Genomic DNA, 14006 nt, shown 5'->3' on the forward strand with positions numbered 1-14006 from the left:
GTGGGATCTTCCTGGACCAGGGCTCAAACCCGTGTCCCCTGCATTGGCAGGCGGACTCTTAACCACTGCGCCACCAGGGAAGTTCCCCAGTTTCTCATTTTTACTTTTTTTTTTTTTTTTTTATGGTACGCGGGCCTCTCACTGCTGCAGCCTCCCCCGCTGCGGAGCACAGGCTCCGGACGCGCAGGCCCAGCGGCCATGGCTCACGGGCCCAGCCGCTCCGCGGCACGTGGGATCCTCCCGGACCGGGGCACTAACCCGCGTCCCCTGCATCGGCAGGAGGACTCTCAACCACTGCGCCACCAGGGAAGCCCCCCAGTTTCTCATTTTTAAACTATGAGTTTAATGTATTATATAAACTATAACAAAAGAGAGCTAATGACAAAGAATTCTCACCTCAAAGTTAGGTCTAATTATTTCAGGTGTTACATGCTTGTTATGAGCTAAAGGGTGTGATTTATTCAGTAACAGACTGTGAAAACACAACTTTACATTATTTTATATACTTCATTCAATTTCTTTTTAAATTGAAACTAACTTACAGCAGGTCCAGTTAAAACTTTTGAGAAATCCCCATGCAGTACATGCCTAATTTCTCTGATAACCATTTGAAGACCTTCTTCGATCAGGAAGCATGGAACTTAAATGTTGCTGATGGCCATTTAAATGCCAACACACGACGACGACCACCTCTGCGAAACTATGACTGATCCAAGAAATTGTTAGTAATGAGTTACTGATCTCCTCAAGATGGCCAGTCCTTGAATTCTCTCTCTAAGAGACTGAATTTGTCAAAACTGAAACATACTGCTTACTGGTAGATACACAGAACCCACCAAGGATTAGTCACTTTATGGTGGCAGGTCCCAAGAGAGCTCTTTCTCCATCTAGTCTGCGTACCATCCACCCTTACCTGCATCACCTGCGTGATAAAGACCAAGACATACCTAGGTTACCAGCAGAGAGTTATAACCATAGGCGAAAAGCATTAGTGTATAATCTAAACCAAACAATCTTAACCGGGGCTACAGGGAGCCGTAGAACACCCACAGATGAGCTTTGGGGGCTCAATTATCCTTCTGTAATGAGCAAAGTTATCTGTATATTGTTCTGGGTAAGAGTGTCCAGTGTATTTATTAACATTCCACAGTTGCCCTTAAACAAAAGAAGAAGATAAAAACTACCAAAAAGTATAAAGACAGAATGTGGTGTAGAAGAAAAAACTAGTGTTTGAAGACAGGGAGTCAAGTTTAGATCCTGGTCCCTTTACTCAATAGCTGTGCTACTTTGGGTTAAGTTGCTTTAGTTCTTTGAATATCAGTTTCTTAGTCTGTAAAAACAGAAAAATGGTGCCAACTGTGAGGATTAAATATAATGAGTATGTAAAGTATAGAACACAGTGCCCAGCAACTACTGTATTGTCAACTGCCATTTGCTTGAAGAACACAAAAATGTTTTAATTAGAATAAATGGGCCACAGCACATTTCAATTCAACTGCTAGGTTGTGACACTTATTTTCCTTTTGAATATAGTTTCATAAAAATATGGATACACTCTGTACTCACTTCCTATTGCTGCTGTTAACAAATGTCCACAAATTTAGTGGCTTACTAGAACACAAATTTATTATCTTACAGGTCTGGAGGTTATCGATAGGAAGGCAAAAATGGGTACTGCAGGCCCAAATCAAGGTGCCAGCAGGGCTGCATTCCTCCTGGAGGATCTAGGGAAGAATCCGGTCCTTGCCTGTCCCAGTTTCTAGACACTTCTCGCATCCCTTGGCTCTTGGCCACATCACTCCCACACTTGCTTTCACCATCACATCTCTTTCTCTGACCCTCCTGCTTCCCTCCTTCCCGTTAATGAGAACCCTCGTGACTACCTTGGTGCCACCTGATGATCCAAGAGACTCTCCCCGTCTCGAGATCCTTAACTAATCATGAAAAGTTCCCTGTGTCTTTTATGGTAACATATCCACAGGTTCTGAGGATTAGGACATGACATCACCGCGGGCTGGTGTGAGGCATTCGTCAGCCTACCCCTGACCGTGACATGATTCAGCACTGTATAAATTCTGGGGCTAAAACAAATGGTTACATCTACATTTTGAAATACCGGATAACCTGATTAATTTCTCCTCGTCACTTTAAAATCAATCAGCTTTCTAGAAAAGCCATAAGCAATTATTTTTAGTTGCACTTTTAAATCTCAAATCAGCTGTAACCGGTGCACGTTATGCTGTCTTTTATAAATGTCAACAAGTCACATTTTAAAAACTAATGCTATTTATAACCAAAAGAATGCCTGCCATTTTATTTGGCCCCATTTTAATTTTTCTAAATCATATGCTTTAGGTGTGAATGCTCCATTTATTTCAAAGTTGAGGACACAGAGGAAGTCCATTTTAAAGAGAGGAATCAATGGTATGTGCCCAGCAGATCTGGCTTTATCATGATATCTACTCATAGCTGAGCGTAAAATGTCGACCAGAACTCACCAGCGGTTCTCTGTTTTTGACCAGACGGATGATTTTCACCGAGTCTTCCTCATCATCAATATCATCAGGCATAGGAGGCAACACGGGATCATAGTTCTTCAGAGCCACAGTATCGTGTACAGAGAGCAAAGCCTATCAAAGTCCAAAGTAAAAAGTGTTACAGTAGTTGGACGTGTTTGGCGTTTTATATTTGACTACAGTATAAGGAAAATCAAACTGATGTTCCAATTCTGCCACAGCAACGGTAAGAAGGCAACTACTTGGGAAGGAGCCTCTTGCAAACGGGGCGAGGGGAAGCTGCAGAACAACAGAGGCAACCCTACTCAGCCACGGGGTGCGGCAAGCATCAGCGTAAAGCGTCTGCCGACCTGAGCGTCCTCCGGTTCATCCGTATAGAAGTGGCAGCTGGCGGGGGCGGGGGGGGGGTCGGTGAGGGAGTGTTACTTTTGAAAGGAGGGAGGAAAATGAGGCTACAGATAGACTGCCAACGGGCTGGCAGGTGTCAGGCAACGACGCATGTCTTTTTTTTTCTTTCCTTCTGTTAGCAGAAAACACAAAAAGAACTGCTCAATACAACTGACTAGCTTTCATTCTTCTGTGATTTTTCTCACTTCTTAATTTTTGATGTAATAGCCGACTATGTGTATAAAAGAATAAAAGTCTTTCTAGTCATGACGGTTGTGGTGGTGAAACTCCACAAAACGGTCATATTGTCACTAGAGACCAAAGATGAGAAAAACATGACATGTCACTGTATTGGGGGTGACTGGGTCTAAACTTTTAACTAATTTGTTCCCTAATCAGCAGCACCATATGATCCACCGATTACTCCAGCCAGAGCCTAGAAATCATCCTTGAAACCCCCTTTACCTACACTCCCGACATCCAACCCCCATCCTGTTAAATCTGCTTCCAGAATGTAAGCTAACATTTGTTATCTTCTCTCCAGTCTAGAGCAGACGGTGGCCAACTGTGCCACCTGTTTTCGTAAGTGAAGCTTCCCTGGAACACAGCCATGCCTGTTCACTGATGTGTGCTTTATGGCACCTGCCACGCTGCAATGAGAAACTCAGTAGAAGCAACAGACATTTTTCCATAAAAAAGCTGGCAGACCCTTGGTCTAGATCATTGATCATCATCTTCTACCTCGAGCATTTTTACCTGGAGCCTTTCAATGGTCCACCTGTATTCACCTTTGGCTCGTTTTCAAATTCCCGATTCACAGTGTGTCCAGAGTAATTACTTTGAAGCTCAGAGTAAGTCATGTAAGTGATCTACTAAGAACTCTCCTACCCACCCACTGGTTTGGGGTGAAGAGCAAGTCCTAGTCTTGTACTTGCCCTCCAACTCTGTCTCACACCCATGTCTTCCTCACTCAGTTTAAATACCTGGCTTCTTTCTCACAGAGGCGTGGCCAAAACATCCAATATAAATGTAGACCCCCGGGTTACTTGATCTCATAGCACCATCTTCTTTGCCTTCATACATGCTCATAATTTTTACCCATGTTTCCATTTTTATGTACATATATTTAATATCTGCTCTCTACTGAAACAGAAGCTCCAAGATGGAGAAGAAATGGTGTCTAAACGAAGCTTTCTTATTGACTATAACATATATACGGAAAAGCACGCAATTCATAAGCATACTGCATGAAGAATCTTCAAAAATGAATATGTCCCTGTAAATATCACCCAAACAAGAAACACAACATTAACTGAGCCCCAGGGGCCCCTAAATATGCTCCTTCCTAGTCACCGTGGCCTCTATTCCACTGAAGGTGGTAGTTTTGCCTCTATTTAAATACCACATAATGGGATCTTCCTTTTTTCCCTGACATTAAGTTAGTGAGGTTCTTCCATGCTGCTACTGGTAGCCATTCCTTCTTGGTGGTTGAACAGTACTCCAACATGTACATCTTTCATAGTTTCTTTACCCATTATGCCTTTGAGGGACATTTAGGCTGTTTTCAGCTCTTGGCTATCATAAACAGTGCTGCTGTAAATATTTCATATCAGCTGATGCATAGACACACAAATCTGGGTTAAGTATATTTAAGGGTGTAAATCTAGGTCATTCAACACAGGCAGACGAGACAAAGGGGCCGTTCCAGCTTCTTTCCCACCAACAGCTTGTGTGAGTTCTAGCCGCATCACGGGATCCAACAGTTTACAGTAGTAGTTTAAATTTGGCCATTCTGAGTATACAGTGTTAGCTTCTCGTGGTTGAAATTTCATCTTTCTTATAACTCATGATATCTTCTTTTTTTTTTGCTGTTCAAATGAAAGCATTTCTTTTTATAAACGTTTTCTCCAGCTAGTATATCTCTAATTGCACTTAAGAAACAGAATTTTAAAAAATATATCTGTATTTCATCTTGTGCCAAGTTAAAAGAATATCCAGTAGCTTCCACTTGCTGTTTTAGACTGTTATTACCATTACTTTATATTCTCTTGGTATAAAAATATGCTTTAAAAATCCCAAACTAACACATAAACAAGCAACACAGCTACCAGCATATCCTTATAAACATGAACACGGCCAATGCTCACAAGTCAGGTGAGACAGGAATGGCATCTTGGGTGCTTGATTCATGGATGGCGGCAGGCAGGGCAAGAAAGTTTCTGGAAGACCGTCAGTCCCGGTTTTCAGCACAGGAGAACCTCTCATTTCACGGTGCACGTTTCACAATATTACAAAACCACCACCTTGTTTACTTGATTAAAACCAGGGGAAAGGGACAATGTTTTCGGGGAGCAACAAGGCACAGAAGCGCCCTGGGGCACCACACGGCCAGCGGGCACAGCCCTGCAGTCTGACCAGAGGCCTGGGACCCGCTGCCAGATGCTGACCTCTGCAGACGCAGCAAGGGTTTCCACGGACTTCAGGGGCGCATGTCCCTGGCGTGGATAATACACTCTAACGATGATCAAGTGGGGGAGGGGAGGTGCTCTGAATCATGCGTGGGATTAGTTCCAGACTCAGTGGAACGGCCGTCCTCTCCGGGACCAGGACTTCAGGGGACCGGCTGACCGGCGGAGGGTCTTCCTCGCTTGTCGGTGCAGTTTCTCAGCCTCCTGATGCTGCTTCTGCTGCTCTAACTTCTTTAACGTAAATGCCAATTGTGTGCTGCCAACCGTGGGGTCCGATACACCCAATGTCCCATTTTTCGCTTTGAGTTTCAACCGGTCTTCAAGGGTTTTATTCAGCATGATACCTTCTTTTGTGAAATGCCTGCTCAAGATCCTTGTACAATTTTCTATTCCATCTGTCTTTTTCTTCTTGATTTGTAAGAGTTCTTTATAACACACTGGATCCAAGCCTTTCTCGGTTACAGGTGCCACAAATGCATTCTCCCATCTGGTAGCTTGCCCTTTCACTTTCTTATTAGTGTTCTTTGATCAAAAAAGGATCCAGGGCTTCCCTGGTGGCGCAGTGGTTGAGAATCCGCCTGCCGATGCAGGGGACACGGGTTCGTGCCCCGGTCCGGGAAGATCCCATATGCCGCGGAGCGGCTAGGCCTGTGAGCCATGGCCGCTGAGCCTGTGCATCCGGAGCCTGTGCTCCACAATGGGAGAGGCCACAACAGTGAGAGGCCCGCATACCGCAAAAAAAAAAAAAAAAAGATCCAAATTAATGAACCCAATAATATTTTTTTCCTTTATGGTTGGTGCTTTTTTTGGTATCCAACAAAAGTTTCAAAGGGAAAGAATGAACAGCATCATCAAGATGATAAAATATTATCTGAAGATATAATAGCTGCAAATTTTTGACAACTGATGAGAGACACAGTCTGAAGATTCAGGAACTCCAATGTATCCTTTAGGAAGCAGGAACAATAAAAATTAACCCATGCTTACATACATCATAGTGAAATGACAGAATGCCAGAGACAGAAAGTAGTTCTTAAAAATATCAGAGAGAAAAACACAGATCATCAGGAAGGAAAGAAAAAAAAGTATTGAGAACTGACTGATCAAGCAGCAAGATAACTAGAAGATAGTTAAAAACACCTTGAAAGTGCTCAGAAAAAAAGTAACAGTCAGCCCAGAATTGTGTATCCAGCAAAAGTACAGTTCAAGAATGAGGATGAGAACCAAGGTGAAGTTAACAGGGACCCACTGGAGAAAACTTAAAAAAAAAAAAAAAGATAATGAAGCAATGGTTTTTGAAGACACTGGACATGAGACAAAGAAGGACAGCGATCACTGAGAGACAGGAAACAACTGCGAACCCTAAGACTGCCCCAGCTTCCTGTCTAGAGTGAATTTCCCGCTATGTCAGGGAGAGAAGGAACCCAGGACAACAGAGCTGGGAACCCAGGGAGATCAAGGGGCTAACGTCCTCAGGGAAGGGATGAGAATGGAGAGAGCTGCACAGACACAGAGCTCCTTGAGTCCTTAGCCAAGGCTTGCATACGGAACAACTTCCAGGAAGGATTAGAGCAGTAGTTCAGAACTGAGGGCAATTTTACTCCCCGGGAGCCACATGGCTGTCTGGGGACATTTTTGGTTTGTAACAATTCGAGGGAAGCTACTGCTGTCTAGTGCACAGAGACAAGAGATGCTCCGAGGCATCTGATACCACAGTGGACAATCCCCTCCCCACCGCCAAATAAGTATCCAGTCCTCAAATTTAAATAGTCCCAAGATTGAGAAACCCTGCATTACAGGAAACAATCCCCGAGGCTTGCACAGGGCAGGAATAGCTCCTGTTCCCACCAGTTACAAGGAAAAGCCTCACAATTCACAGGGCATTGAGGAGAGTTAACAGAGGGGTACTGTCTTAATAGCAGGAAATAATTAGCCCAAGATTAAATGCTGCTAAGATCTCACCTAACAAAGCTTAAAAGCAAGCCTCCAAATAACTTAATGGTGTGATTTAAACTCAAGGATATTATCTATAAATATACAAAAATATCCAGCATCAAAAAAAGGAAAACTCACAATGACTGACAGTCAATCAAAAATTACTAGGCATGTAAAAAATCAGAAACTACTATGCACAGTGATGAAAAATATAAAGCTATAAAACTAAACCCTGAAAAATTAGATGATAGAATTATATAGAACCAAATCCTGAAATTACAGAAAGATCACAGAAAAGGAAATTAACAGCTACTACTAATTCCAAATGTTCAAAAAGCTAGAAGAAGGGCTGAACAGGAGACTTGGAATATACAAAAAAGATTCAAACCAAGCTTCTACAGATAAAAGGTGAAAATACATTTCATTCAGTACACTGAATAAGATTAACACTTGTAAGCAAAGCAATAAAACTACTGAAACACATGAAACACAAAGAGAAAATATAATGAAAAATTATGAACAGACATTTATTGAGCTGTGGGACTTCAATGGTCTATTATATGCACCTAACTGGCATCTCCAAAGACAGGAGAGGTGTTTAAAAAAATGTGAAGAAATACGGCAGAAAATATTCCAAATTTGATGGAAACAAAAAAGCCCATATGTTTAAGAAGCTCAATGTATCCAAGCACAACAAACAGAAAAGACATAACACCAACTGCTTAAAACCAGTGAAAAGGGGACTATCTTAAAATCAGCCAAAAAAAAAAAAAGCACACCACACTACATACAAAAGAAGAAAGATAAAAATGACTCCACACTTCCATTTAGAAACAATGTGAGCCACGAGACAATGGAGCAACATTTTTAAAATACTCAAAGAAAACTACTGTCAGCCTAAAATTCTATACCCAGCAAAAATACCTTTTAAAAAGAAGGAATATTGAAGACTTTTTAAAGACATACAAAAGCTGAAAGAATTCATCACCAGCGGACTTGCATTACCAAAAATGTTATAAGAAGTTCTTTCAGACAAGAGGAATGACTGCAGATGGGAACACAGGCCTGTAAAGAGGAACAAAGAGCACCAGAAATGGCCGTTATCTGTGTATCTAGGGTAACTATCTTGCACATGGTAAGAATAACAGGGAATGCTAATGAATATAATTCATGATAAAGTGACTATTATAGTTGATAGGAATTGTTAAAACACCAGCTATTATTTTTCCTCCTTAGCTCTGTACTTTCATAGCTGGATTCCAAAAAAAATACTTTAATTTACAGATATCAAGTTCATTATTTTTAACAGCTTTGCTTTATAAATAGTTTTGGTTAGCAACATTTTTATTTTGGACAACTAAAAGTAACTTTGTATTCCATTTTCCTGTTTTAACTGCAGTGACTTTATTCTTCACTATACAGGCATTCTTTCAGGAGGCAGTACCTAAATGAAAATTGTGTTTCCATATGCCACCGATCACAGCTGATGGGTTTACCTGTCACTTAGAGGAATCTGCAGGAAATTGAACACTGGGCTTTGTAACTCATCGGGCTCCCAAGTTCTCCCTGCCTTAGACCCCCTGGAGTCAATTCTATGCTCTAAATATCTGTCAGATCCTTAGAATTAAGTGTCTGACTCATAAGGATGAGTAACACTGATTTATTCTTCCAGAAGGAAGCTTAACTTTGCCATTTATTATGCTTTAATGAAGTCTCATCCATTCCGCATGCCCGGGCAGTGAGTAATTTCTGGTAAGTGAATGTTTTGGAAAGCTGAAAAATTACAACACATCTTTCTATTTTATTGCCTTTTAAAAAATCTACCAAATTTTCCCTGACTTCCTAAATTATAATACCATGTTCTAGAGATGATGTCACCTCACTTCTATCAAAAATGAGCCACTGAATGACAACTCAGAGAGGATGATTTGCCTTTAATGTGGCAATGTGATGCCTAGGAGTGGTTTTTATTTATTGATGACTCTCTTTGCTTTCCCCGGAAACAAAGTCTCTGTAGAGACCAACGTCCCTTCCGCAGTGCTCCCTAAATGGCCCATGCTCCTCCCCCACTGCAGCAAGCTTTAGAGTCTGTTACATCTACGCAGGCCTCTTGTGACTCTATCGTTACCTTTTTCTCACCATGTGGTTTCTTTTATACTTTGTTATTTTTCCTGGACTGTAAGATCTGGACAATAAGACTGGATTTTGTAGACATTATTGAGTAATAATAATTATTTTTTTTGTATATGGCGACTGACCAATTCAAAGTTTTAAAGACTGGGTGTATTCCAATACAGTAAGTAGTGCATCCTATTACCCTACTTATAATGGAAGAAAATGTATATGTAATATTTCTGTACACAAAAAGGAATGAAAGGTAATGCAGCCAATGAAAAGTAGTTATCCCTAAAGATATATGAACACACAATTCACAGAAGAAATAAAAAGCCATTAAGCATATGAAACGATGCTCATCTTCACTAATAAAGCAACAAGGATAGGGACTTGTATTTTAAAATTTAGATTCAGAACACAGTTATGTATTATCCAAAATTCTTTTCTGTTTAATTTCAAAAGTTTTTATCAAGTCACTTTGTAAAAGGTAAAAATTAAAGTCAGAGTAATAAACTATCACATCTTATTCAAGACAATATCGTAAATCGGTTATAAAGATAAGTTATTCCTTCCAACCTCATGTATGGATTGTTTTTTTTTAACTTTTCATGTGTGTGTGTGTCCATCTGCCCCTGAGGCTGTAAATGCTTTTACTCTATCCCGTGATGATGGTTCAATTTTTACACTTCCATCTTTAATCTACTTGGAATTCATTCTAGTAGAGGTCTTTCGTATTTTTCCCCAAATAATTAACCAGCTGTCCCAACACCTCATACTGAATTTACATCCAATCCCACCCATCCCCCACTTCCTTGTCTCCATCCTCACATCCTTTGTTAGGACCACAGTCACGCTGCACCCAAATTACTTCTACAGGCTCCCAGCTGGCCTTCCCACCCGGGGAACTGCTGTGCGTACTACACACAGAGTGATGGCATCGCTTGCTTATTTAAATCCTTCCAATGACTTTCTACTGCTCTTAGGATGATATTCAAACTTTTTCATATGCTCGCAATTACAGTGGCCATATAATTTATCATCTAAATAAGGAAACCACTGAAATTACAAGGGAGGCTATTAATATTAACAACACTGGAACTACAGGCAAACACCAGGCTGCCCTGGGTAAACCAGGAGGTCGGCCCCGACTCACAGCTCTACTGTCCAGCTCCTGCCCCTCCCTCTTTCACATGCTGTTGCCCAGCCACACGGTCTACTTTACGCCCTCAAGCGTGACAAGTTACTTCCTTTGTAGGACTTCATACCGGAAACCTTCACTTCTCACCTCCCCCGCCGACTCATCCCTCACTCCTCTGCCCCTCTGGTCACCTCACACCAGCCTTCAGGCGTCACCTGGCATAGACCATCTCCTCTGCAGTCCTCTTCGACCCGCCCGCACCCAGCCTCAGCGCCGGCTCCACTCCTATGTGTTCCACACTATTTCTGGGTGTTCCCTCTTTTTACCCACTATTTCTATCACCTTCACATATCTTCATACATCTTCCACAAGTTCTAGCTATAGGGACTGGCAGAGTAGATGCTGAATTTATGTAGGAATGAATGAATGAAGATCCAACTCCCGTGACATTTACAAATTACTAAAGAAAGTTTTAATGCTTTTCCGAACGAGTCGTCTATAGAAAGCACGTATTATCATTTCACAGTTGGCTACACACTTGGTTGTATATACCTATGTGTGTTTTTTAAAAATCATTATTACTTTGGAGGTACATTTCAGGTTTCCTTTCAGTATTGTGAATTAAATATTTTAAATGGAAGAGCAATCTTCAAAAAGTAAATAATTAGTTCCCTTATCCACTAAAATTTAAGGGCAGTATTCAAGTTAACACCTTGGAATTACATTTTTCATAGTTTAACTGTCAGTTCAACGAACAGCTCACGCGCACACGTTACGTTCTACTGTGCCTTTGCTTCTGCTCTTAAAACAAAGAAAAAAAAGCAAATATTTTCATTTATTTCCAAGACAAAAAGGAGTATTTGATCATATTCTGAAATAGCTTAAAACTTATTTGGGGACTGCACTTCTTAAAGTAATTACCTTCAAAAGCGAGATTTAAAGTGATGGTTGTTAACATAAATGATTTCAAGGAAAGCAATGTTAAATGTTAGGTCAAATTGGGAAGAAAAGTATTTTCTTCCCAAGACTGGTGAACTAGAAATTGCCATTGTCGACTGTACCATCGAGTGTCTGCAATGTCACCCACTTTCTACACGTTATGTCCTGAACATACACCTTTCATGCTGACTTCTCACCATTCCTTAGTCACACTGCTATGTAAATGTGAAAATAGACAAAATCGTTCGTCTGAGGTATTTTTGCCATAACAAAGTTTAAGTAGTCAATTAAAAGCTGCACCCTATGGTGCTGCATGATGCCATCGTAAAGGGAAGAAAACCCACATTTCTCTTCCTTCTGGAGGAGTTTCTCCTTCCGTTGCTGTGTTTCCCTCCTGTGTGCTTCCTTTACTGCTCACACAAAACAAAATTCTGATCACCAAATGCGTGAGGGGTTTTCTCAACACCAAGCAATTCTCTGTGACACCACCTGGGCGTCCTACAGTTCAACCCAATTCTGAGGTCATCTTCCCAGAGAGAGCATCAGCTCCCACAGGTTGAGGGCTCAATCCTTTAAGACTGCCCCCCACACCCCCAGACACACTTCAGACACCAGTCACCACTCCAGGCTGCCACCTGTGCTTCTGACCAATCAGCTGAAGATGTGAGGTTCCAACAACCCCCTGCTTGGGTTCAATTAATTTGCTAGAGTAGGTCACAGGATTCAGGGAAACACTTACATGTACCAGTTTATTAAAGGATATGATAAAGGACACAGATGAACAGTCAGATGAAGAGATACACACAGGGTAAGGTCTGGAGGGTAGGGGCATCTGTCCCCGTGGAGGTAGGCGCATCACCCTCCTGGTACATGGATGTGTCCCCGAGCCTAGAAGCTCTCTGAACACCAGACTTTGGGGATTTTAGGGAGGCTTCCTCACGTGGGCCTCATCAATTCTTAACTCCGTTTCCAGCCCCTCTCCCCTCTCTGGAGGATGGTGGCAGGGGTGGGGTGAGGCTGAAAATTCCAAGCTTCTAATCCTGGTGTGGTCTTGCTGGTGACCAGCGCCCAGCCAGGAGCCACCCAGAGTCACCTCATTAGGACAAAGGATGCTCCCGACACTCTCACCACTTAAACATTTACAAGGGCTGGAGGGGACCTGTGTCAGGGACAGGGTCAAAGACAACTCAATACAAGTACAACAGATGCTCGCAGTGTTCTTATCACTCAGGAAATTAACTAGGGTTTTATAAGCTTTGGGACAGGAACCTGGGGCAGACACCAAAATGTACATATCTTCTCTTATCTCATAACCGCCTAAGATCACACCCCCCTCGCCAGCCAAATACCAGTTTCCATCCAGTATAACCTCTTTATTATTAGCTATTCCATTTCAAACACTCTTGAACGGAATACCAGAATCAGATTTTTTGTTTCTGGGGGGTCAGAAACATTCCTCTTTAAATTGTAAAATTCAAACCAAGATAACGCTCTCAAAAAGGAGCCTACCAAGCGCCTCATGGGTACCCTTGCCATGCTCTGATCAACATCGACTTCCCAAGTGCAGTATAAGGAAAGTGAAGACATTTTCAGAGCATTCACAAATCTCCTCCAAGCTGCTCACTTTCTGTGCACTCCGTCTTCAGCATCAAGCGACCTTTCTGCACTAACCAGATCCTTATTCTTCTAGAACTAAAGTATAATCAATTTCCTCTGCACCAGTCAATTCCTCTCATATTATTAATCATAGTTCATTGACCCTTTACAGAAATACATACATTCATGTACTTTATATTTACTTACATGGTTTAGAAATCAGTCCATACGTGTTCTCTCTTTATCTTTTATTTAATATTTGTTTGAATATCAGTTTAAGACCATATATAGCACAGTTCCAAAGGAGATTTTTCAAAGAAGGTAGAAATAAATCATCAGTTTTTGCATCTAGATGGACATTTTCATTCAACAGTCTATATATGCTTAACAGAAATCATGACATAACTGATCATTTCGATTACATAATTACTGATCTATAGGTAATTCTGACTCCTGGACAATATTTCACATACAAGTGCGGTAGTATCAAGTACAAAATGTATGGGTTATAGAATTTAATACATTAATGACCTTAGAATTAACAGGAAAATTTCCAAATCACATCGTTGACTAATCACACCTGGAGGAAAAATAAGTGATAAACTTGTAAGAAAAACAGAGACTCTAAATGGATCTGCCAATATTCTACTGGTATTTACACTGGAAAAATGCTTTGCTCTGTAAAATGGTATGATGCATTCAAACACAAATTGGCAGAAGAGGGGGCAGGAAATGGGGAGAGGAAGAGGAATGCTAAGACGGTCCCACAGAAAAATAGATACTGTTGTCAAATACACTGGCACACCATTAACTAGCCAAGCAAAATGACCCTAAACAAAATCGCTAATAGGTTCTGTATCCCGTGCTCTTAACTTCATTTAAAAGAAAAACAACCTTGAAGCTCCATTATAT

General features: G+C 41.3%; 1 protein-coding gene across 11 annotated transcripts in view; it reads right to left on the bottom strand.

Moving 5' to 3' along the window:
- Nucleotides 1-14006, bottom strand: part of MPP7 (MAGUK p55 scaffold protein 7) — a 276448-nt gene that overhangs the window by 108467 nt on the left and 153975 nt on the right. For all 11 annotated transcript variants that reach the window (XR_008618461.1, XR_008618460.1, XM_055087706.1 and 8 more), the window contains one exon: nt 2499-2630. Coding sequence is in view for 9 of the 11 variants with exons in the window: in XM_055087706.1 (XP_054943681.1) it covers nt 2499-2630 (132 nt within the window). In the remaining 2 variants the exon portion in view is untranslated. The remainder of the gene's footprint in view (nt 1-2498; nt 2631-14006) is intronic.

The sequence above is a fragment of the Physeter macrocephalus genome, chromosome 11, assembly GCF_002837175.3.
Source record: "Physeter macrocephalus isolate SW-GA chromosome 11, ASM283717v5, whole genome shotgun sequence".
In the NCBI taxonomy this organism is placed as follows: Eukaryota; Metazoa; Chordata; class Mammalia; order Artiodactyla; family Physeteridae; genus Physeter; species Physeter macrocephalus.